The sequence below is a fragment of the Macaca fascicularis genome, chromosome 11 (assembly GCF_037993035.2).
Source record: "Macaca fascicularis isolate 582-1 chromosome 11, T2T-MFA8v1.1".
Classification (NCBI taxonomy): Eukaryota; Metazoa; Chordata; class Mammalia; order Primates; family Cercopithecidae; genus Macaca; species Macaca fascicularis.
Genome location: NC_088385.1, coordinates 91,880,630 through 91,907,453, shown reverse-complemented (window position 1 = coordinate 91,907,453; position 26,824 = coordinate 91,880,630). Strand labels below are relative to the sequence as shown.

The 26,824-nt window shown below is 35.3% G+C and overlaps 1 protein-coding gene across 2 annotated transcripts; it reads left to right on the top strand.

The window, feature by feature from the left end:
- Positions 1 to 78: 78 nt before the first annotated feature.
- TSPAN19 (tetraspanin 19) lies at positions 79 to 23,126 on the top strand. 2 transcript variants are annotated; one of them, XM_045365668.3, is made up of 9 exons: positions 79 to 143; positions 6,998 to 7,090; positions 7,181 to 7,253; positions 8,573 to 8,697; positions 13,138 to 13,212; positions 17,082 to 17,192; positions 19,528 to 19,671; positions 21,139 to 21,222; positions 22,892 to 23,126. In XM_045365668.3, the coding sequence occupies exons 2-9, from the start codon at positions 7,025 to 7,027 to the stop codon at positions 22,958 to 22,960; spliced, it is 747 nt and encodes a 248-aa protein (XP_045221603.2). In that variant the 5' UTR covers positions 79 to 143; positions 6,998 to 7,024; the 3' UTR covers positions 22,961 to 23,126. The 2 variants fall into 2 exon arrangements, with proteins under 2 accessions (XP_045221603.2, XP_045221604.2); XM_045365669.3 differs by lacking the exon at positions 13,138 to 13,212.
- Positions 23,127 to 26,824: the final 3,698 nt, after the last annotated feature.

Genomic DNA, 26,824 nt, shown 5'->3' with positions numbered 1-26,824 from the left:
GTATCCATGGCAACAGCCAATCCCAAGGAAGAGAGTCCGGTTTTACCCTACAGGTGCTCCAGAAGGACAAAAACATCTGGATTCTAAATTGAAACGAACGCAGCATTTCAGGGACTGGATGAAGAGCTTACATTTTTTTACAGGTAGATTTTAATATTTAAATACTTTCGGAAAATATTTAATAAAATGAAATTTTGTTATAATTACCCAAGTAGATGTAACCTCACTTTTAAATTGTTTAAATTGTTTCTGAGCTACATATATTTATATTTCAATCTGGTGATTTGCCCATGTATAAGGTGTTCATTCCACAAAACCTTAATCCTGAACAGTGATTTGTGGGACCTAGGAGTATGGAAGAGAAGTCAATAAGTTGTTTGCCTTACATGACAATAGTTTTTTTAAAAAGAAAAAAAAGAAAAGAAAAAAGAAAAAAAATCAATCAATGCCCATCAAAAACCTCTTAACTGAAGGGATGTGGGTGAAAAATTTGAAAAATTATTTTCTGGAGTTATTTTACTGTAAAACTATTGGCAGACAGTATTTCAATATAAAACCTTAATTTCTAAGTTTATATCATGCTATTTAATGTGGAGCAAATATATAGGGTACAAAATAATATTTTAATTAATAACGTATTCTTGACTTTAATTTTCTTTTAAAGTTTGCAAACAAGGCATTAAATTCTAAAAGGAAGTAGCCATAATTGTAAAAGGTATCTGCTATAAAATAAGCTAAAAGCAAACATTTCACTGAGCCTCTGGAAAAAAAAAAAATAGACTACATTTCCTGGTAACAATAAACTTGAATTGCATCAACATTAGAACTAATAATATAAAGTGAGAAGTTAATAGACTTTCATATTAAAAGCGCACATGTTAGTGTCCTTTTCAGGAAAGATAATTTAAACTACACTTGGTTTCAGGTCTAATTAAATCCAGAGCATTTTCATTATCAAAGTCCGTGCTCAAATGGAATTTGTTCTTTTTTTTTAAGTTTGGTTTTATTGCCAATTCATAGACTATTGAAATTATCTATGTTTTGTTGTCTTTTTTTTTAGAGACAGGGTCTCCCTCTATTGCCCAGACTGGAGTGCAGTGGTACAATTATAGCTCACTGTAGCCTCCAACTCCTGGATTCAAGTGATCCTCCCACTTTGGCCTTCCAAAGCACTGGGATTATAGGTATGAGCTACTGTGTTGGAACCTCAGACTCTTCATTTAAGATAGACTTTCATATTGTGTTGAAGTTCACATGTAAGAATCTTAAGATTAGTTTTATTTTTGATTACAAAAGTATCCATACTTCTAAAAAACAGAAATCCTTTAATAATCAATTTCAAAATTAATTTTGAATAACTAGTTTTCACAATCAAATAATTTTTGAAATAGTGCCTTAGTTCCTTTCCTTCTCAAAACTTACTTTGTCAAATATTGACAGCAAAAAAGAAAAACACTAAGTTTTTCTGAAGATAAATTAATTCATAGTGATAGATCTCTTATATTGCCATGCAATTTTTTACTTTGGAAGAAAAGACAACTTTATCAACTAGTCATAATTTCACTAGAATATTACTAATCAAAAACAAAAGGCAGCAATTATCTAAAACATTTGTAGATTATAAGTAAATTTAACTTGGCACTATTGTTTATCAACCATGTAGTATTTAGCAGAAGTCCATTTAAACTGCATTATTTCTAGAAATGGTAACTTCAGATTGAGTATGTTAGTTTGCCTATGACCCTTTAACCTGAGTAGACTTTTGTTTCTTTTGGACCTGTTAACTTCATTTCATTTAAATTTTTATAAAAAATTGTAGGTGTGGTTGATTTATAGCATATTGGCTCAACAATGCATATTTCCTTTAGAGAGTACATAATAAATATTTGTTGAGAGAATGAAAGAATAAGAGATAAGTGTTTGTTCTTTGTTATCTCACAAGACTAATAATTCCTTTGAAAATATTGAGTAATGAAATCATTTTAGTTTAATAGCATTTTTCAACAACTGCTTTATTCTTCATATGGCAGTGATATAATTTTTATCCCAGAATATCATTGTTGTGTTCAAAATAGCTGCATAGCCTGTATTTCTTTGTTTTATTTTCTTGAGGCATGGTGAGTATTGAGTAAAACTACTTTACTATGTAGCTCATAGTACCACATATTGTATTCTTAGACCTCTCATTATCTTGTTCCACTTAAAGTGTGTCTCAAGCCTTCAGATTCTAACTCTCTTTGTGCTCCCTCCCAGCTGGTGTCAGTGACCACCACTTCACAGAAGAGTGAGAATTTATCACTTTTCCACAGTTTCCATCCCATTGCCCATCCTCACATGCATGACTCTTGTATAATCTTAGTATTTCTATACTGAGATATGATATAACAAGATTCTAACCATATGATATAATGAGATAACTAACATCTAGCCAGGCACTGGACTAAGTGCTTTACAAACATAATCTCATCTAATTTTCTTTCTCTCTCTCTCTCTCTCTCTTTCTTTCTTTTTCTTTTTTTTTTTTTTTTTTTTTTTTTTTTTTTTTTTTTTTACGGAGTCTCGCTCTGTGGCCAGGCTGGAGTGCAGTGGCATGATCTCGGCTCACTGCAAGCTCCAGCCCCTGGGTTCAAACCATTCTCCTGCCTCAGCCCCCCGAGTAGCTGGGACTACAGGCACCCGCCACCATGCCCATATACTTTTAGTAGAGACTGGGTTTCACCCTGTTGGCCAGAAAGGTCTCGATTACCTCGTTACCCTCCCGCCTCGGCCTCCCAAAGTGCTGGGATTACAGGCGCCAGCCACCAAGCCCGGCAATCTCATCTGATTTTCACAACGTTCCTTTGAGGCGTGTACAATTGTAATCTGCATTTACAGATGATTACACTGGGGCTTGGGAAAGTTACTGAGAGGGTGGTTTATATCTATGGATTTAAATCTCATCTCTGCCATTTATTAACTGAGCGATCTTTAGCAAGTAATTTTGCATTCCTGATTCTTTCTCTCCTCGTTGGTGATATTGGGGATAATAGCATTTGCAAAATATCGATGATAAAGGGAATCAATTTAAATGAAACATTGTAGAATATGAGATACTGTTCAGAGTTTGATTACATAGTTTCTACAGACTTAAATTCCATCTTTGATTCTTTGGTTATCCCAGTGCTGGCGATTCTACTTCCTACTACATCTCTCATATTGTGATACTGTTTCCATTTCCACAGCCATTTTGCAGTTTAGACCACATTTTTCTGTTGTGAATTAGTGCATTAACTTTATAAATGATACCCCTATCTTAAGTGTCTTTTCTAATTTGGCTTCCACATTGAGCCCAGAATTATGGCTCCCTATTACCTTCAGGAAAAAAAAAAAAAAAAATCTTTAGTAAAGCATACAAGATTTGTCACAATCTCTACTGAGTCTACTTCTTTAGCTTTGTCTCTCATCTCTTGCCACTCTGATCCATGCCTCCTTACACCTCATTGTAAAGTTTGTGAACATAGTGTCCCCCCGTCTTGAATATTTCCTGTTTCTCTCCCTTTTTTGTCTAAGACCTTAATCCTCCTTCAAGAGTCATCTCAAAATCATCTTCTCTATGAAACTTTCCTATTTCCTTATTTCCTGTTTCCACCTCAACACATAATTCAGGGTCAGCCGCAGGTTTTAATATTTGACTCTTTGACTTTCTCTTGTTCATTTGTGTGTTCCCATCTGTTGGAACTTAGAACATAAAAACAATAACAAGAAGTAATTAGAGTTTATTAAACTAGTAAAAAATAACACTTATAAATAGATTAATTATTGTAAGTTGTCCATTCCTATAGCGTCTCTGCTGTTGAACTTTCAACGTCAATTAACTAGTCAGGAACTGAACAAAATAAATGCCACACCTGGACCTTATTTAATTAGGTTAGAAACAAATTCTTTGTTTATAGCAAAAGAAAATATAGACCTTTCACACTACAAATATTTAAATAAGAACTACACTTAAGTTATTGTGTATCTTTGTGTTGGCACATCATTATTCTCATTGACGTTGTTTCCAGTATGTGGAGCTTATGGCTGAAAAAGCCAACACATGACCATCTCATTTTACCATTCTTTGTAAACATAGTCATAGGCTTCTTTGAATCGTTGCTTGGATGCACAGTTTGTTGTGTTTTAACTTGGTAAACCTTGAACCACAGTTTTGAAATTACCATAAACATCTTCCTTACCACGTTGCCTACCTTTGAGCTTACTAAGTTCTCACCCCTTTTGACTTCTATAAAAGTCGGCTTTAAAAATTCCAAATTCTTAATTGTATCATTTCACTCTCTACCATCAAACCTCTGCCCATTTCCATCTATAGACAATGTATCTTCTCTTCATTCACACCCATGAAATTGGTTCTCTATAAATGACTTTCAAGTCTGTACAGCTATGCTACCCATTTATCTGTACTGCATTCACAGTGCTTATGAGACATAACTGGCAGATATCCTTTACCACTTCAAATTCTATCATGAAATATTGAATTTTATGAATTTTTCTTCTAAACCATTTTCCCCAATTTTTAAATTTTAAATTTCTAGTGATTACCATTATTCTTTTATTTTCCCATCCTAATGAACAGGAATCTTCCTGATTGTCTTTGATTCTTTTCCACAGTAAAGCATATTAAAGTTTAATCCAAGCTCTCTTTTTTTCCTAATTATCTTTTGTAATTGGCCTTTTCTGACAGGTGGGCATTTTGTTTGGCCCTCACCACCCTATCTATTTTCTTTTCTTTATCCTGGGTACATGGTTGCCTTCAACTGAAGTTGAGTATTGCTGTGGGACCAAGTCTGTGCTGATGGAATATAAACAGAAGAGAAGTGTACAACTTCAACCTCATTTGCTTAAAAGATGCCTGCCTGAGTTTACTTATCCCCTTTCCTTTCTGTGAGCTATAAAAGATGGCACCTGGGGCCAATTTGGAAGCCACATGTTGAATAGGCCAGAGTTAGCTCCAAGTTTCTAAAATGATTTCCTAGAAGCGAACCCATCACCTACTTTGAACTAAGAGATAAATAAAAGTTTATTTCTGTATTTGGGTCCTTTGATAAAGCGTTGCAGCTTGACCCTGCCTAACATGCTAACTATTACCACATCAACACTCAAGTCCATGCCTTCAACATTTCACATCAGAGTTACTACAGAGCTTTCTGGTTCATTAGTCTCCATTCTATTTCTTGTTCACAGACAGGGGCCAAGACCTTGTGCCTATCTTCTTGTTCAGGCTGTGAGGGAGCTTTCCACATGTGACAGTCAATAGAATTGGAACCAAAAATGTAGATTTATAGCATCTTTGAAATAAACTGAAATAAAAATCAGGCAGTCTTTCCAACTGAGTGTACCATCAAAACATGCCAGGCATTAGAGGAATGAAGGAATAAGACAATAGGATGCAAAGTAGAAAAACCAAATGACAGCAAGACAATTCAAAGCATAGGTAGAAAATATAACCTGTAGTGTCTCCTTAAACAGAGAAGAAGAACACCGGGAGATTTTAGGAGGAAGATGGTTTATAATAAAGTAGGGAGGTACTACTAGACTAATGTAGACATCTCTTATTTTTCCACTTTTCAAAGCATCCTTCAGTTCGACAAATTGGTTTCTGCCTAATTAGGGACAGACAAATAGCTTTAAAATAATCTTATTAAATCTGCTTCTATTATGTCAATCATGCACTATATATATTAAAACATTATAAACTACAGTATGTTTAAAAGTATAATGCTAGTTAGAATTTAAACAATGAGAAGAGAAAAGAGAAAATCTGGGAACATAGTCAAGATTAGATTTGAAACTTTCATCTCTACTAAACAGCACCAAAAACCAGTGGAGTAAGTATTGATTTTTCCATGAAAGTTTTAGGAAAATTGGCTATCTGGAAAATAAGTTTTAATGAAAGCTACTTTATATATAAGTTTTTTTAATATATATACTGCATACTAAATTAAATTATAGATTAAGTAATTTAATTCATGTATCCATTCATGTGTTCAACAAATATATATCAAGTACCTACTGTGTGCTAAATCTGGAGGTTATATTGGTATATAAGACATACTCTCGCCACTTAAATATCCCTGACTCTCTGTGGGGAAGAAGACAGGTCAATGAGAAATTTGAAAGGCAACAAATTGGCTTAAGATAAAGATCCCCTGGCCGGGCTCGGTGGCTCAAGCCTGTAATCCCAGCACTTTGGGAGGCCGAGACGGGCGGATCACAAGGTCAGGAGATCAAGACCGTCCTGGCTAACACAGTGAAACCCCGTCTCTACTAAAAAAAAATACAAAAAACTAGCCGGGCGAGGTGGCGGGCGCCTGTAGTCCCAGCTACTCGGGAGGCTGAGGCGGGAGAATGGCGTAAACCCGGGAGGCGAAGCTTGCAGTGAGCTGAGATCCGGCCACTGCACTCCAGCCTGGGCGACAGAGCGAGACTCTCTCTCAAAAAAAAAAAAAAAAAAAGATAAGGATCCCCAAACCAACACCTCAGTTAGAAGCTAATATTTTTCTGAGAAGGGGCATGCAGAAGTGAGGAAAACTTGCCAGCCAGGGGAACAAGGTATATTAAGACTGGAAAATTTCCTGGCCATCTAATGGTTAGGATTAAAATAAACATTTAAAAATATAATAAAACTGAAAACAAAATATCTTATGCTTTCTGAAACTGCAAGAAGTTCAGTAAGGCTGCTTGACTTGTTATACAACTGTCTTCTTAGTCTTGATTGCCTAGAAAAAGCATTGCAGATATATATTTATTATTTTAAGTACAGATACTCTCTAGTAAAAAAAATGCAGACAATGTACAGTTTCAAGATACCTTCAATATGTCCTTTCATTTAGAGATGGGAGTATGTTATACTGATAACTGATTTGAGAAGAAAAATGTGCAAATATAGAACATAAGTAGGGCGAAATATTTAAAGTTATTGTGTAGAATGTTTATAAAAAAGTTATGGTTGTCTTTTCAGAATCATCAATATCTTGGAAGAAAAAGAATGTTAAGAAATAACAAAACAATAATTCTTAAGTACTTTCTTAATCTCATTAATGGAGCTTTCATGGTAAGGCTCTTCATAATTACATAGTAAAGAAAATGTAATCTATTGTATAGGCAATTACAAAAAAAATAAGCATTGACTTTCTTTTTTTAGGTTCTTGGACTTTTATTCATGGGATTTGGTGCATGGCTTTTATTAGATAGAAATAATTTTTTAACAGCTTTTGGTATGTATTCTTGTTTATCTCTTAGTGAAACAGACATTCCATTTTAAACAGTTGTATACACAATTTATTCAGCAGGTGGCAGTATTTCTCTGGAATTTATCAAGTGTCGTCTAGCATTCCCTCTGAAAGTCTTCATCAGTTGCAGAGATTTGTTAAAGGATACAAAATCACCGCTAGATAGAAGAAAAAAGTTCTAGTGTTCTATACTACTGTAGGATGACTGTAGTTAACAATAATGTATTACACAGTCACAAATAGCTAGAAGAATATTGATTATTCCCAACACACAAAAATGATACGTATTTGAGATGAATGGATATGCTAATTACTCTGATCTGATCACTATAAAAATTGTGAGAATTCAATGCATAGGTAGAAGATATAACTTGTAGTGACTCCTTAAACTGAGAAGAAGAACACTGGGAGATTTTAGGAGGAAGATGGTTTCTCTTTTCTCTTCTCATTGTTTTAATTGTAACTAGCACTATACTTTTAAACCATACTGTAGTTTACAATGTTTTAATGTGTATAGTGCATGATTGACATGATAGAAGCAGTTCCTCAATGACCAATTTCAAGGTGTCAAAGTGAATTCAGTTGGTTTGCAGATTTCCTGAAAATACCACAATTGGCTTTTATGAGCCAATACAAGCTCACTCCAGCACACCACTGCCTACACTGTTCTCCCATAACACCTCCCACATATTTAATTCATTTATCCATCCTTCTTTTTTAAAACAATTATTTGTTGAGCATTTACTGTTCTGCTGTTCGTGCCACAGCACCAAGCATTCAACAGGCAGCCTGTTGACTGGATAAATATATATAATATCTAGCACTGAGGGCTCACAGTCTAGATGGGAAAAACTAAAATATAGTTTGAAAGGGCTCATATTAGCAATAAATTCAGGGTGTATACATCTAACTCACACATATTAGGTTCTAAAGATTTTTGATGAATGAATGAACACATGAATGTTTGAATATACATTAGACATAGATGAAATCTTAGAAAAAATTTTCTTCTGTCATAAAAGACAAGGAGGATAAGGGTAAAGATATCTGAAATTTAAGAAATTCTCTTCATGTCAGAAAAGGAAGAAGGGTTGTTTCTAAAAGTAAGAGCTGGTACATGAGGTCAAAAATTGAGGGACGGAGAAAGAGAGAAAGAGAGACAGGGATAGAGAGAGAATCCTGGTGGTCTGGCAACAGCTGCTCAGAAAAACTTTTGGTTGCTGTAATTATTGTTAAATAGAAAATAAAATACCACTTCATATAAAAATACCACTTCATAATAAGTAATTTTGTTCTTTTCACAGATGAAAATAATCACTTCATAGTATCTATTTCTCAAATTTTGATTGGAATGGGGTCTTCTACTGTTCTTTTTTGTCTATTGGGTTATATAGGAATTCACAACGAAATCAGATGGCTTCTAATTGTGGTACGTATTTCACATCAATAGCTTGAATTTTTATCTCAGATTTTTAAGTATCTAAGTTACACAAATGAATAGTGATTTACATTACCATGGCACTGCCGTAGAGTATGTCCTTAGAGCAATTCAAATGAAGCACACCCTCCTCCCTCCAACAAAGTCACTTTTCCAGAAAGGACTTTCTTAGTGAGTTTTCTATGAACCGAATCTGTACCTCAGCACATTCGGACATTTACTTTTCAACACAGAGTCAATAGGACTCTCTGTCTCCTAGGGTGAACTACGATTCACCAAACTTAAGAATCCGAAGGCTAGAAGTAGAATAAAGTGCATTTAAGTCAATGAGCAATGTAGCTTACCAGGGTAAAAGAAACGTGATCTATAGTCAGCACATTTTTATCTTTGTGGGCATGGCACAAAGAAAGGTAACTTACGTATGTATGTATTTTGTTATAATTTCAACTTTTATTGTATATTCAGGGTACACGTGAAAGTTTATTACATGGGTATATTGCATGATGCTGAGGTTTGGAGTTCGATTGATCCTGCCACCCAGCTACTGAGTGAGCACAGTAACCAGCAGTTACTTTTTCAACCCTTGCCCCAGTCTTTTCCTCCCCTCTTTAATAATAGTGTCTATCATTGCCATGAAAGGTAACTTACAATTGAGATCACAAATTGTTATTTTTAAAAGAGAACTATAATTACTGAAAGAGGCAGACTGTAGCATCTGGCTTGTGCACTATTTCTCTCAAGGCTTGTAATGTGAAAAGACAAATTATATTCCAGAGTACTGACCTGGACATGAGCCAATGACCATACATGTGGCAGTTATGGATCCCAATTCACATACTCAGATGAAATATAGCCTTTACATTTTTCTCTAAATCAAATTGATTTTAATTTGCAGCCAAGCGGATAGGAAGTTCAGCTGCTGACATTTTGTCCCTTACCAGGAAGAATGCAGAGACACTGAACTTTTATGGAGCACTGAACATCTGGGTGGTCACCCTGGACACTAGTTACCAGTCTATGCCACCTACCACAAACACACTCACTTTCCCAGGTCACAAGGTCCCTTCAGGTGTACCCACTCTGCTGTTTGAAAGGCATGGGTGGCAAAGGTAGGGCTGCTATTCATCCAGTATTTACCAGTACAGGCATACCAGTGAAACCCTTTTGTGAAATATTGGTAAATAACCAGTACCTCAGTTCCATTCCTTCAGTCTTCCTTCCCTGAGACCGTGAGCCTCCCTAGTGACACAGCAATTAGGAGGTACACCTAGCATAGGAATCAGTTGCTGCCTATTAATAGTAATTTCTACTATTATTTGAATATTACCCTGGCACAGGCACTTTAGATATGGACCCTGATTTCCCTCTGGGGTTCTACCACATTACCAGGGCAGTGCCAGGATTCCAAGGACTATGCTGTTGCTCTGGAAACCCACAGACATCCAGATTCCACCTCAAAATCTTTTTAGTCTAAGAAGAGACTTTACTCTCTCCTCTTATTCTCCTCCAAGGCCAGCCCTTTCTTCTCAAATCTTATCTTTCTCTCTTTCCAGGATCCTTAGCATAATTTTCTTCACTGAGCTTCAGATTTGGGATATAAAAACCAGGACAGAAATGGCTTGCAAGAAAATCTTGATTTTTTCTTCTTGTCACAAATTTCCATGTAGGCAAAGGAAATGCAGAGTCTACTACTTATACAATGTTACAATGTAGGGGGTAGAGGATAGGAAAGGAAGGGGGAAAGTAGAGGGAGAAAAACAAACATTTCCTAAGTTTCTGCCTCATATAATTCAAATATTAATGGCATCTAAATGAGAAAGCCTAATAGATACCATCATAAGGATATACATGAACATAGGATCTGACAGATTAGGGCCTGGAACCAAGATACCACCATTCCTTCTAGACATTCCATGGAAGGGTACTGCTAATTTGGCCATTGTGACACTCTCTGAATTTATCAATATTTTTCTGATGAATCTATTTTTCTCTGAACCAAGTTAATTCACACAGTCAACTTATGGGCAAATATTACATGCCTAAAAGCTATTCCATGTCTTGGACCGGGCGCGGTGGTTCACGCCTGTAATCCCAGCATTTTGGGAGGCCGAGGCGGGTGGATCACGAGGTCAAGAGATCGAGACCATCCTGGCCAACATAGTGAAACCTCGTCTCTACTAAAAATACAAAAAAGTAGCCGGGCATGGTGGCAGGAACCTGTAATCCCAGCTACTTGCGAGGCTGAAGCAGGAGAATTGCTTGAACCCGGGAAGCGGAGGTGGCAGTTAGCCGAGATTGCGCCATTGCACTCCAGCCTGGGCAAAAAGAGTGAAACTCCGTCAAAAAAAAGAAAAAAGCTATTCCATGTCTTAAAGGTGATTTTACATACTCCTACTCTAAGATGACTCACACCTGTAATCCCAACAATTTTGGGAGGCCAAGGCGGGCAGATCACCTGAGGTCAGTAGTTGGAGACCAGCCCAGCCACCATGGTGGAACCCCGTCTCTACTAAAAACACAAAAATCAGCCTGGCGTGGTGGTGGGCACCGGTAATCCCAGCTACTAGGGAGGCTGAGGCACGAGAATCGCTTGAACCCAGAAGGCGAAGGTTGCAGTGAGCAGAGATTGCCTCACTGCACTCCAGCCTGGGCCACAGAGCAGACTCCATCTCAAAAAAAAAAAAAAGGTTTCATACAATTTTTCCTGCTGTTCCCAATCCCTTATTAGTATAAGATTAAGTGAGATAATTGCATGTAGAAGTTAAAAATCTAAACATCTAAATAGATGTAAAGAGCACGTTTTTGTCTCTGAATTATTTTTCTCTGAAACTAGGAAACATAACTTATGCCAAGAAGAAAATTTTGGTCTGATATTTTAAGGTATTAAATGTATAAAATATGTGTAATTAAATAATTTTTATCTCTGTGAGGGCCAAGTAAAAAGTAAATAAATAATACAGTAAGTCATTAGTACTTATATTTTGCCTAGTAAATACTCAGACCTCTTACTTTTAAAATTATTATGAATTCTAAATCTTTTTTTTTCCTTTTTTCTTTTTTTTGAGATGGAATCTCGCTCTGTCACTAGGCTGGAGTGCAGTAGCACGATCTCGGCTCACTGCAACCTCCGCCTTCCAGCTTCAAGCGATTCCCCTGCCTCAGATTCCCAAGTAGCTGGAATTACAGGTGCGAGCCACCATGCCCGCCTAATTTTTGTATTTTTAGTAGAGACAGGATTTTACTATGTGGGCCAGGCTGGTCTTGAACTCCTGACCTGAAGGAATCTGCCCGCCTCGGCCTCCCAAAGTGCCGGGATTACAGCCGTGAGCCACGGCACCCAGCTGAATTCTAAATCTTATGTATTAATATGTGCTGTGTAAAAGTTGCTGATACCAGCAGGAAATCACTTTTGTCAGACCCAGACAAAATAGAGCCAGGAAAGTCTAAAGGAGAGGAGGCTCATGCTACGTGTCTGAAATAAATACTGTTTCTAAGGACTTTCTGAAAACTCCCAGCTGGAAACTGTCTTCAGTCATCTCCTGCTTTTATAATGTTTATGACTTGATATTCCTTAGGACTGCAGTAATTCTGATGAGATGTTCTTAGAAGAGCACTTGACCAGTCATGGCATCTCTACCAGTGAACTGGCAACAACTCTGGCTTTGAATCTTTAGAACCAATAAACTCTGTTTCTAAGCAGTTTATGTAAATCTCACCCTTTTTGCTACTAAATACTTCTCTCTGCCCTCTCCTCACAGAATGAACTGGTAGTTTACCATTTCATGCTATCTGGACTATAAATCTTTATTTCTTATTCTTGAATAACTCCACATATTTAGAGATAATTTTTTTTGTGCCTTTTTTTAGGTTGACAATAGCTTTGAAGAAGACTAAAGCGGCCGTATATTTTTTAAAAAATTAAACAGTGTAATAAATATAAAAAATTATTTTATTTGGTTTGGATACAAGTATTTTTAGTTTTCAGGAAATAGCCCAAATGTATATACAGAATTAAGCTTATTATTACAGTTGTTTTTGTTATACGTTCTGCATGGGTTTAAATAGTACATCAGAAATTTAGTGAGTCTTTAGTTTCAGCAAAATAATGTGAGGTGAAGATAATTAAATTCACCCTATAATAGTTTTATAACTGAATTAAGATGGCATCATTGACAACTCTATTGGACCAAGGTGCTCGTTAATTACTAACACTTCTTTCTCTCTTGCTCTTACCCAAATGTGCATTTGTTTTTTTACTTTGCCTTGCTATTTCCCTAATTTCATTCATATTTGTGAAGGCAGGAAGCTTCAGCAATACCCATATATACTTTATGGTTGCATATTTCCAATGGTGTGTGTTTTCCTATTATTTGAGCATACAAAATATATATTAGTAGCATAGTCATCATCTCTATTTTTCTTTTGTTTTAGTATGCAGTATTGATAACATGGGTCATTGGTGTTCAGGTTGTACTTTCAGCATTCATCTTCACAAAGAAAGAGGAGGTATGGAAAGTAAATCCTTATCAATACATCCTGTTATTTGAAGTTTAAAGGAAATTGGATACCTTAGAGTATTGAGACCATTGATCCTATATTAAAAGCCAAAGGTAAATTTCTTTAGGAGAAAATAATATTCAATGAAAGTACTAGAGTATAGGAAGGGGCCAGGAGTCAGATTGAAAAGGGTAGATAGAGGAACTTGCCTTTAACTCCATTTGCATATAATTAGAAAGTAGCTTTAAATATCAAACAGTATTGAGGAAGAGGAAGTGGTACTGAGATTTAGAAGTTCAAATTTTTACCTTCTCCTCCTACCAACTCTGGCTACCACTACTGACCCAATCACTGTATTGTATTTTTGCAAAGAAACAAATTTAGACTCTAACTAATTTGAAATTTAGCAATTTCACTTAAACAAGACATACTGAATAATTCCTGTATTTTCCACAGGTAGAGTGATGAGTGATTAAATTAATTAGAGCAAGATTTAGGTTTATCAAATTTAGTTCAAAACAGCATATAATAAGCCTGGAAAAACTTTTGGTCAACAAAACTTACCTGTTCCAACCTACAGTTACTTTTCATACTTTAAGACATTTCAGTATTTCAGTTCAGTCAAGGTCTGTCTTGTATCATGGGAGATTAATTGCCCTATAGTAAGATGAATATGTACTTGAAGTCATACAGATATGAATATGATTAGGGATCAACAACCTGATTTACAGCTCTGAGCCTATGTCCTTATCTGTAAAATATAATTAATACCTTAATACCTACCTACCTTACAGAGTTGTCATTAATTGACAATGTGTCAAGTTTCAGTAGTAAAGTAGCTACTCAAGAGTTCTCTTCCCTCACCTTAATTAATCTTGAAGAATCTCCTGATTAATTTATATGGTTCCTAGATTTTCTTTATATCTATCTATACTCCTCTGTAATGGCCAAAGTTCAAAAAAAATATCTTTCCTGTATGACACCATTGCCCTCCAACTTCATTCTTTACTGGACAGCTCATCATCCAGTGCCTACTGTTAATGGCCTGGCATTTAGACCTAAAATTACTTTTCTCCACATCTAAAATGTGTGTGTGTGTGTGTGTGTGTGTGTATGGGAGTTTTAAAGGTACGTTGGCTGCAGCAGTTAAGTTTTGGAAAGCTGTTTTGCTGGCAAAACACCAAATCCCAATCTATCATCCTCAAACTTTTCAACTTCATGATAGAACATAAATATGACACATAAGAGCTATCAACATGTAAATATAGTTTATCAGTCACCCATATTTGCTTCAATGTTATGCATAGACTCCTGTATCTCTCTATATATTAGAAATAAGAACTGATTAATAACTACCGTGTGCCAGAAACTGTGATAAACACTATAGCCATTGTATTATTAATCCTCATAGCAACCCCTAGAGATGCACCATAAGTCCTACTTTATAGAAGAGAAAACTGAGGATTTGAGATTAGAAATGCTTGTTAAAGTATTTCATGGCCAAATGACAGAGCCTAGACTCAAATACTCATTAGCTGACCCCAGAGCTAACAACTTTGTTTACATCAATTTGTGTTCTGCATTCAAACTGGATTAAGTTCTTAAGAGCCTCTAAATCTTTTATGTCATTTACAGCACCTAACTCAGTGTGGAAGATACACTAGGCCTTTAATAGATGCTTACCAAATTGAGTAAGCATAAAGGAATTTTATTTATACATTAGTCACATAGGTTACATATGAAAGTACTTATGTATGAAGTTGTCATTTATATGCATTCTGGATCTCCCAAATAATGCTTTAGAAACAAAACGAGGCCATAAGTTTCACCCCCCACACACTGCCAACAGCACTATATATTTTATTTATTCTAAATAAAAATGAACAGAGTATAAAATAGATTTAAATTCTCCTTTTCATTATTCTAATCTTCTTAAATGTATTAAAATACATATAAGTAACTAAGATTTTAGTTTACATGCCTTTTATAATTATTGTGATATTCCCACCAGTTACTTAGTTTTTATTGTCAAAGACAGCATAGTTCAGTAAAAATCATCAGACTAGTACTCAAATGATCATATTTAAAGTCTCAGCTCCTTGTAAACAAAAGTAAATAATTAAATTCTCTGAGTGTCTGTATTCCCATTCATAAAATGATAATAATATATTTTCTTCCTACCTTTTGGTATTATTGAGGACCAAATTAGTAATTTATTATAAAAAATTATATAAATTTGTAAATGCTTAAGTTACTACAACAATCGTTCTACCTTTGCATTACCTTGATTTTGAAATTGCAGAGTTTTGTTTATCCCCATCCAAATCTGATCATTTTTGTGTTAGTATTGTAGGAGAGAAAAAGTTATATACCTCATCCATCACAAGGTTCTTGGCCGAGATCCCTATAACAAAAGACAAACTAACAAACGAAAAGCATAACAAATTTACTTAACCAAAAAATAAAGACTCAAAGATCCAAGGAAATCTATTTTTGTGGATAGTTATGTGAAAGTGTGATTGGAGGACAAAAGCATATAATCTAATGGTAATAAACTGGGAGAAATTTAGCAAGGCCTGTCTGTTCAGATGCTTCTTGGCTTCTGCGTATAGGACAGGACCACTCTGGAATGAGGATCTTATGCTATACCTTCAGGGAAAATGGGTCAGATAATTCTTTTTTTTTTTTTTTTTTTTTTTTTTTTGAGATGGAGTCTCACTCTGTCGCCCAGGCTGGAGTGCAGTGGTGCATCTCAGCTCACTGCAACCTCTGCCTCCCGAGTTCAAGCGATTCTTCTGCCTCAGCCTCCCGAGTAGCTGGGACTACAGGCATGCACCACCACGCCCAACTAGTTTTTGTATTTTTGGTAGAGACGGGGTTTCACCATGTTTGCAAGGATTGTCTCGATCTCTTGACCTCATGATACGCCCGCCTCAGCCTCCCAAAGTGCTGGGATTACAGGTGTGAGCCACCACACCCGGCCAGTGAGAATTCTTTTATGACCTGCCTCATGGAAGAAAGGCAGGAGAAGGTCAGAAAATGACCTTCCTGCTTCTGCAGTTTTCTCAATTTCCTTGAGCTTAAAATACTCAGCATACAAAGGTGCTATATTTTGGAGTGTTGTATTCTGAGGCCTGATAGTATTACAAAAGGATAATATTTAAAATTTAAAAATCATAATTTTTGTGGAAATATGCAGTAGATTTCAGAAGTCAATTATTTTATTTGACATCTTAATTAATGAGGGAACCAGTACGATATAAAAATTAATTCAAAGGTGAATCCAAAGAGGACATTTACATAGGCCATCACTTAATAGATGCAAAACAGGTTTGGAGAGAGAAGGAATGAAATATACCTTCACCGAGAAAAATGTACATTTGTCTGACCAAGTATAATTTGCATAACCATAGTTTTCAACAACTTCTAAAGTTGTAAAACAAATTATAAATCATGAAAAGTACAGTACAGACCTTCACAGAATCAAGGAATGTTGAAGTTTGCCAGAAAAAGCCTAGTGTCCATTCAAAAGACACTCAACAAACTTTTTTGGCTTATTTAAAAGACTTTTACAGTGTTTTTCCTGAGAGTTTGAGAAGAAATTTCCCTTAGATATGCATGAGAATAGCACATTACTTCTTCCTTAATTGTAAAATAAGCCTAATATAGTCTTCCTATAGATTACAAATTGAAAAGCCATATGCTTTGATACCCACTGAAATTGTTAAAAAGTTATTTTAAAAAGAAATAAACAGAAAACAGAAAAGTAATATTGAATAATCTCTTCATGATGGTACTCTTGAGGAACCATCAATTTCTATGAAATTTTTATGGATACATTTCTATGAAATTTTCATTTTTAATACAATTTTCTACAGGTTCAGCAACTATGGCATGACGAAATTGATTCTGTCATTTCTGAGTATGGATCTAAAGATAAGCCTGAAGATATAACCAAGTGGACTATTCTGAACGCTTTACAGAAAACAGTAAGATGAAATTAACTAAAAAATTAGATGTCAGTGTTGATCACTGTGGGACAGAAGAGAGAATAGGTCAGTGCAGGGGGTGGGGCAGAAGAATAAGAGTTTGTTGTATTTCTTTCAAACAAACTGGGCAAAAAGGGCAATTCTCCCCACTTACAAATCTTGAGTTATATCCGCCTTTTGTAACTCCTGTGTTAATTGATGTGCATTTTAACTTGGTTTCACCTGGAAAAGTGTTGCTGGTCTTTTGCCAACTGGGGTAGTCTATCCTGCTGCACCTGATGGGAGATAAGTCTAAGCAGTAGCCTCTGCTGGCAGCATGGTGGTTACCCTTTGAGTCTGAATACCAGGATTGCCGTGCAGTAGCTTTGTGGTTCTGGACAAGTAACCCTCTTAAACTCATAGTTGCACATTCGTAAAATGAGCATACTAACCCCTACCTCTGGTTGGCAGGAATAAATGAAGTAATATATAGAATATATATAGAAAGGCCTGGATCCAGGGCATAAATGCAACTAATACTTTTTAGCTAATTTTTTAAGATTATTATTTCACAGTGCAGGTTTTTTCCAGATAGGTGCAGTGGAAGGGTAAGAGAAGGGTATTGTTGGCCAAATGGTTTACAGAAATAGATCAGCACCTGGAATATAGTAAGTGCCCAATTAAAAAAATAGCAAACATTTACATAGTCCCAGACTTGTCTGTAAGTGCTTTGCATATATTAGCTAATTCAATCCTCCCAACCCTATAACATAGGAACTGTTATCCTCATTTTATAGATGAAAAACTGAGAAATTTAGTAATTTAATGAGGATTGCACATCTAATAAGTGGCAGAGCCAAGATTCAAACCCACACAATCTGACACTAGATTCTGTACTCTTTACTGATATATTATATGCCTCACATAAAAAATAGTTACTTTTAGTACATATGATAATGGAAATAAATTTTTAAGATAATCGAAATGCAATTACAAATACTTTTACTCATCGTCGTCTTCTCTTATGTATATGATCCGTACATGTGTTGTATTTTCAGACTGCATTACAACCTACAGTAGAGGAGTGAACCTTTCTATGGTCAGAAAATGATGAGGAAACAATTCTGTATATCATATCACTACTATTAGTGAAATTCCAGCTGTCAGTTCCTAGCCATTACTATAACTGAGATAATATACGTAGATTTGTTTGTTTAAGCTAACTTTCTTTTTTTTTTTTTTTTTTTTTTTTTTTTTTTTTTTTTTTTTTTTTTGAGACGGAGTCTCGCTCTGTCACCCAGGCTGGAGTGCTGTGGCCGGATCTCAGCTCACTGCAAGCTCCGCCTCCCGGGTTCCCGCCATTCTCCTGCCTCAGCCTCCTGAGTAGCTGGGACTACAGGCGCCCGCCACCTCACCCGGCTAGTTTTTTCGTATTTTTTAGTAGAGACAGGGTTTCACCGTGTTAGCCAGGATGGTCTCGATCTCCTGACCTCGTGATCCGCCCGTCTCGGCCTCCCAAAGTGCTGGGATTACAGGCTTGAGCCACCGCGCCCGGCCTAAGCTAACTTTCAGTAACCTAACTCTCAATCACTATTTTAGTTATCAGCATTTCCTGGAATTGTGCAAAGATTGTTGGTATATATTGCAAACATAGGCAGTACTAATGTTATCATTTTCCATAAAAGTTTAGAAAGCAATTACTTCACCTTTCTCTTATTTCCTAAGTGACAAATATGTAAACTGATTCTTTCATATCCTCCTAACTCTGCTTGATAGGATTCCAGAATCAGCACTGCAAATGAGACATTTCTTAAAAGTTGGATCATTTTATGACTGTTTTTACTATCCTCTTTTGGTTCTTTATGGTAATTTTCACACAATACAAAATTGAAAGTTAACATCTCACATTAATCCTAGAAAAGCAGATATTACCCTGAATCTCCTTTTAGGTATACCAAACATGTATGACTGCATATGCTTTAAATACAAAGAGAACTGCTATAGTTAGGAGCAAGATATGGCTCAGGTGATTGTTTTATATTATGGCCCTAAGCATCATTTATATGTAAGCATATCAAGTATATCTTCTATCCTGGATAAAATTCAGATGTAATAATTCTATCCAATCACAAGTCACTAATGTGAGCAGAAATCTTTTGCTATGGTTAACAACAATAATAGCGGAAACAAAGTAATGAATTAAATAAACACAAATATACTTATTTATTTAATTCATTACATATTCATGGGGAAAAATTAATGAGTTATCTTCACAAAAACCACTTCAATATTAATCTCATATAATTAACTGCATTTTGAACATTTTATGGTAAAATTCATACAAGCTTTTTCCTAGTTACAGTGTTGTGGCCAACATAATTACACAGACTGGATAAAGAATAAGAACAAAGAAAATTCAGGACAGGTGCCATGTTCTTGCACAAAGTCTACTTTAAGAAAATGGTTTTGTGATGAGCCATTGAATGCAACTTACCTCGAGGTAAAGATAAATCTAGTCTTCTCCAAGTATGTATAGTATTTTGTTTGTTTATTTTGCAAGTCAATTTAGAATTCTGAGCAAATTTTGATATAAAAGTAATGTTGTTGATGGTGGCTACATTCCTAATCTACTTCCCTAAGTTGAACACGTAGTTAGGTAAATTGTAGTGTTATTTCCAGTGTATAATACATAAAGTAAATAAACTTCCTGGAAGTATATGATTTATGTATTCTTGGAACTTGGGATATCATCACTCTTTCTCCCCAGCCTTCCTTGAGAAGTCCTGCAGAAAGAGGAGGCACTTTTGTCAAAGCCTTGGTGCATAAGATTGGAAAGGGAGCTATAACACCAGGAGTGAAAGGATAGGCAAAATCTGAAGGGAGTGGACCCCAGCAATGACGGGTTGAAGTAAGTGTGGCAGAAGCAAGAGTAAAGGGTTCTCTGGAGCAACTGTGATTTACAGGTGTGGGACATTGATAACTAGATGTTTCTATCCCAAGAACTGCTAATACTTTGTAAAGTTTACATATTAAGCTTATTCTAATCAAGATATATTGTTTCAATTGCATAATTAATTCATAAATAAATGGAACATTACATTTTTTTAAAAAAGCATCTACTCTTTGGGAAATAACCATTTTAGGTGGTGGTATATATAGTAGTTGCCCCTATCTGCAGTTTCACATTCTGAGAGTTCAACCATTGAAAATATTAAGTGGGAAATTCCAGAAATAAACAATCATAAGTTTTAAATTGCACACTGTTCTAGGTAGTATGATGAAATCTTGTGTCTTCCTGCCCTGTCCCTCCTGGGACATGAGTCATCCCTTTGTCCAGTGTATTCACACTGCGGATGCTACCCACCCTTAGTCACTTAGTAGTCATCTTCATTATCAGAACGACAGTTGAGGTATCACAGTGCCTGTGTTCAAGAACCCTTAATTTACTTAATGATGACCCCAAAGTGTAAGAATAGTAATGCTGGCATATTGTTATAATTGTTCTATTTTATTATTAGTTATTGTTGTTAATCTCTTGTGCTTAATTTATAAATTAAACTCTATTATATATATGTTTCTATAGGAAAAAAACATAATATATTTAGGGTTTGATACTGTCTGTGGTTTCAGGCCTCCACTGGGGGAATTTCTAGTGGGTAAGTGGGGAAATTACTCTATCCTGATGAATTACAGTTGTCTGCAGAAGAGAAAATCTCTTTCCAAAATGTAAAAAAATTCTGATTTTAATTACATGATAACATCTTAGCACCTTTAAAATTAGCAAAGGAGATGTCCTGCTGCCATACAAAGCTTTCTGGACTTAAAAGTCCAGTCTCCAGTTAGATATTGACTTGCTATTTAGACTTTGGCAAATTACTAATCTCTGTTTACCTTTTGTTTTTTGTAAAGATTTACATATAAGATCATTTCCATTTCCATGTCAATGTGAATAACTTCTTTTCCTTAGGGTTGTGAAAATAAAATCAGTACATGGTATAATGTTAATGCGTTAACCTTAATTGGAATTAACTTTGGACTTTTAACTTCAGAGGTAAGCTTTTGTTCATATGTTAAAAAATGAAAAATATTAAGTATAAACTATACAGAATAAACTGCAGAGCAATCAGGTGGAGACCTAATCAGATCAGTTCATATAATAGAGCCAGGACTTTGAGGCTTTTTACATCCAAGAGTTGTATAGGTGATCCCTTAATCAGCCAGGTGGGGGGAGCCTATTAGTAAGTGGTCATCCTGGAGGTAGTGATTTTATTACTTTGAGATATCTAGTACCTATTTATATTTTTATCTTTCTTTATATATATACACACACACACACATATATAGATATATAGATGTATAGATATCTTTACATGTATATATATGTTCATATATTGGCAATAAGAGCATCATGTTGGGCAGTCTGCAAGTTGGCAGACTTCTGAAATGTAGGCAGATGTTTGACTTTAGTAAGATCCACTATTCACTCACATATTCATTAATTCAATGCATTTGGAGGGAGGGGGGCATTTACTGTGTGTCACGTACTATAGTAGATGTCGAATATACAGTGAGATACAAAATAGACAAATTCCATGACCTAAAGGAGTCAACTGCAGAATTAGGTTTCAGAAACAAGACACTATTCTCCAGTCTCAGTGAAGACTATTGAGAATAAGTGCAGCCGGCGGGGCGCGGTGGCTCACGCCTGTAATCCCAGCACTTTGGGAGGCCGAGGTGGGCGGATCACGAGGTCAGGAGATCCAGACCATCCTGGCTAACACGGTGAAACCCCGTCTCTACTAAAAATACAAAAACTTAGCCAGGCATGGTGGTGGGTGTCTGTAGCCCCAGCTACTTAGGAGGCTGAGGCAGGAGAATGGTGTGAACCCGGGAGGCGGAGCTTGCAGTGAGCCGAAATCCAGCCACTGCACTCCAGCCTGGGAGACAGCAAGACTCTGTCTCAATTAAAAAAAAAAAAAAAAAAAAAAAAAAAAAGAATAAGTGCAGCCTATGGATTCAAAGAAACTGTGAGAGCAAATATAGTGTTATAATGGGGACTATGGCACTAAAACAAATACGTAATGCATTTTTTGAAAGATAGGATAAGGATTTTGCATTTGACTTTGCATTGATCTATGAAGCCCCCCATCTAAGTTTTCATCTCTTCAATTGGTAACAATTTTAGTCTCAGAATGGTAGTAAACCAAGACATTCTTTATACACATTAATATCATTGTTTTTAAATGTTTATTCTCTATCGCGTTCATGCTGGAATATTTTAAGACAAAAATGGAGAGGATAATATCCCGACTGCATTTTATCTTCTACCCTTTACAAACCACCTTTCATTGTCTATAACAAAAAGAAGCAGTTTTGTAGATTTAATGACATAGTTAGAAAGGTATCCAACAACAACAACAAGAAAACCATCAGCAGTTTGTCAAGGCATCTAGCTCAGTGATAGCTAATGTAATTAAAACCTAAAGATTTTTCCTTATTCTCCTCTATACATGAACTTGCTAACAGGTGGGTTATTCTTGAAGACTCATTTTGCAGACTTCCTATTCACAACTGTATGTACCTTATTCTGAAATTTTCTCACCGGTTTTGATCCCTTTTCCCTTTACAATATGCATTTTGCTGACTATATAGTGTTAACTTTATAAATTACTCTTATCATTGATTAAATTTTGATCTCTTCTTGTTCCCTTTTCTTCCAGGTTTTCCAAGTCTCATTAACAGTTTGTTTCTTCAGACACATCAAGAATATAATCCATGCAGAAACATGACCTTTGGATTTCAATTTGTTCAGAAGAAACAACCAGTTAATTCTTAAAATAATCACATTATATTATTTTATTCCAAAAATGTTTTGAATTTTATTAAATAACAGATCTATTCAAATTATTGATTATATAATACCGAATTACTGATTATAATAAAACATTCATGAAATTATTTAATTTTGTTTTTCAAAATATTAAATTCTACAGTTCAGAAGTTCACCGGAATTTAAAGGGTATAATCGTACATACCAAATTCAAAAGTATAGCCTTATGTTTTGAGTTTCTTTTGTGGAGAAAATACCTATATGATGTTCAGAAAATACTAATTAAGTAATCAATCATATCATGTACCTTTTATTTGCAGATCTTAAGAAAATAATACTGATTTTATAGGACATTTCAAAGAAAAATCTTTTATGACACTAACGTCTGTACTAAATCTTCATGACACTGACATCTGTACTAAATCATTTATCTGTCTTTCCTGATAATGTTTGCAAGTGGATAATAAACCTAAAATTAGAGGCTTGGTTATACTTTTATGGCAATAACACAATATTAAAATAACAGTGCAGTTTTAACTGTAGTAAAAATAATCCATTCTAAATACTGAAATCCCATACTCTTTACTAGCTCATTTTTCTTCTCTTTTTCCTGAAATTTTATTCAATGCATGTGTATACAACTCTCTGAAGGATATAAAAATAATCTATCTGTCCTATTTTCCTAGCAATGATTCTGTGAGAAAAATAAATTCTTTGAAAAGTAAAAAGTGCTATACGGATGTGAGATACTATTATTGTTGTCCTTAATAGCAAAAAGCTGTCTTGACCTTGAGGACATGAAGAAAAGATAGATTAACTGAAGATCCTGCATTGCTCCAACTCCTATAGAAAACTCACTCTCATTTACAAATTCAATCGTATCTCTTTTCATCTATCTATTTAGAACAGCAAAGGTTTCAGAGACTTGTGGAGTTTTTAATGTCGGCACAAAAGAAAATACAATAACCATTTTCCTCAATCTAACCTTCTTTAGGTTCAGATATGTCAAGTAGATACACCTTCTATTCTTTGGGAAATATTCTGTTGAGGTTTAAAACTCATCGTCAAAGTTCTGTTTTCTCTAAAGTATGTCACAAGAACACACTGACAAAAATAAAAATTAAAAAAATAAAAATAAATAAAATAAACAAATAAAAAAATAAAAAAAAGAACACACTGACAGCAAAAAGCTCTCTCTTAGGAATTGAAAACCAAACTATTGTTAATCAAATAAATATTATAGGTCATTTGATTTTACATCAAAAAGTCTCTATATAGTAGATTGCCTATTTATAGTTAATAGAGTTAATTCAAAAATTGTATGTACCACTGACTGAATCAATCACCTTCATGATTCTAGGGAATATTGTTTTGAAGGAAGCTGTTTTATACCTTGAATATAATAACTACTTATTTGGCAAAATAAAATAGACTAGGTCGGAATCATGCTTCTGTTCTTAATCTTGTTTTTTTTAAATCTGAGATAGAACATTTGGAAAGCCCTAAAAATTAATCTGGATCAGAAGTGAAACAGTGAATTAGAACCTAAGATAACACCTAATTCTGACTTTCCCTTCAAATGGTTATATCACTTACACAAACACATGTAACTTGCTTCAGGCTCTCCCTTTTAATTATGCTTCAAAAATCAGGATTATTTTGAGATGGTATTATATAAGTAGAATATTTTAAAATTCTTCTAGATAAGGATGTATGCATTCAGTCAACAAGCATTTATGGAGAACATACAATATATTCACCAGTGACATTGCTAATTATTGGGATATGAAAATGAAAAGATATACAGGGCTGACTTTAGGGGCATGCAACCTGCATTTAGAAGAGGCTCATGTAAGTAGCTTTTAAGTAGCTGTCCCTGTCCCTGTTGTTAAACTTGAAGTCCAGTCATACAGCCAGATATGAAAACAAAGAAAACAAATACATTTTATATTTGTAATAATTTTTATAGACACCGAGAGAGAGAGAATGCCAGTTTGCCTTAGAGGTTCAGAGAGCACTTCTGAAAGAAAAGTCATTAATTCAGCAGTTACTTATTGAGCAACTACTATGTGTCCAGCACTGCACCAAGTGGTAGGGAAAAGGCAGTGAATCAAATAAAACAAAACAACAACAACAAAAAGACATTGCCTTCATGAAGGTTACCTTCAAGTCAGGGAAACCAAACAACAAAATATAAAGTAGATATCATGTCATGGCAGGAAGTGCTATAGAGAAAAAATCAGGAAGTAGAATAAGCAGGAGATGGGGGGTTGTGGGGATTGCAGTTCTAAATAAGGATATACCAAAAAAAAAAAAAAGCCTCACTGAGAAAATAACTTTTGAGTAAAGTGCTGATAGAGACAAGAAAATAAGGGGCAAGTGCGCTGTGAGCATGTTGAGTTCAAAGAAAGGCAAAAAAGCAGTGTGCCTAGTAAAGAGGCTGGGGAGGAATGGAGAAAGGTTCAGAGGGGTAAAAGATCTTGACGGAACTTGACAGCCACTCTCAGGACTTTCATTTCTACTCAAGTAAGATGTAAAGCAATTGGCAGATTTTTCATAAGTGACATGGTCAGATTTGTATTTTAATAGCAATACAGCTGCCATGTTAAAAATAAAGGGTGCAAGTCTGGAAGCAGAGAAAACAGACTGGATTTTATTTAATAATCTAGATAGATGACAGTGGATTAGGCTGAAGAGTAGACGTGAAGTTACTTAGAAGTGATCAGATTCTGTATGCATTTCGGGGTGGAGTCATCAGAATTTACCCACTGTTTGAATGTGGGAATATGAAAGAGAGGAGTCAAGGATGACCAGAGTAACTGGAAGGATGGAATTACCATTTTCTAAAATGGGAAATAATTTGCAAGAAACAAGGTAATTTTAATACTTAACACCTTAAAAATCCTACCAAAATGATTTCTTAAGTGTCTGCATCCCCCACTAGTCAGCAAAAAACTTAAGGCTAGGTATTTTTTGAGTCATCTTTAAAACTTCAAAGCCCTGCTCAGAACTTAACAATAAATGTTAATGAACTTTAAAAGTGTCCAGGCATTTATCCATTTCTTCTAGGTTCTCTAGTTTAATTCGTAGAGGTGTTTATAGTATTCTCTGATAGTAGTTTGTATTTCTGTGGGGTCAGTGGTGATATCCCCTTTATCATTTTTTATTGCATCTATCTGATTCTTCTCTCTTTTCTTCTTTATTAGTCTTGCTAGTGGTCTATCAATTTTGTTGATCTTTTCAAAAAACCAGCTCCTGGATTCATTGATTTTTTGAAGGGGTTTTTATCTCTATCTCCTTCAGTTCTGCTCTGATCTTAGTTATTTCCTGCTTTCTGCTAGCTTTTGAATGTGTTTCCTCTTGCTTCTCTAGTTCTTTATATTGTGATGTTAGGGTGTCAATTTTAGATCTTTCCTGCTTTCTCTTGTGGGCATTTAGTGTTGTAAATTTCCCTCTACACACTGCTTTAAATGTGTCCCAGAGATTCTGGTATGTTGTATCTTTGTTCTCATTGGTTTCAAAGAACATCTTTATTTCTGCCTTCATTTCATAATATACCCTGTAGTCATTCAGGAGCAGGTTGTTCAGTTTCCTTATAGTTGAGCGGTTTTGATTGTTTCTTAATCCTGAGTTCTAGTTTGATTGCACTATGGTCTGAAAGACAGTTTGTTATAATTTCTGTTCTTTTACATTTGCCGAGGAATGCTTTACTTCCAACTATATGGTCAATTTTGGAATAACTGCGATATGGTGCTGAGAAGAATGTATATTCTGCTGATTTGGGGTGGTGAGTTCTGTAGATGTCTATTAGGTCTGCTTGTGG

Coding starts and splice junctions, on each gene's coding strand:
- TSPAN19 (XM_045365668.3), top strand. CDS start 7,025: ATGTTAAGAAATAACAAAACAATAATTCTTAAGTACTTTCTTAATCTC. Junction 7,254..8,572: donor TAATTTTTTAACAGCTTTTG/GTATGTATTCTT, acceptor TTCTTTTCACAG/ATGAAAATAATCACTTCATA. Junction 13,213..17,081: donor TCTTCACAAAGAAAGAGGAG/GTATGGAAAGTA, acceptor AATTTTCTACAG/GTTCAGCAACTATGGCATGA.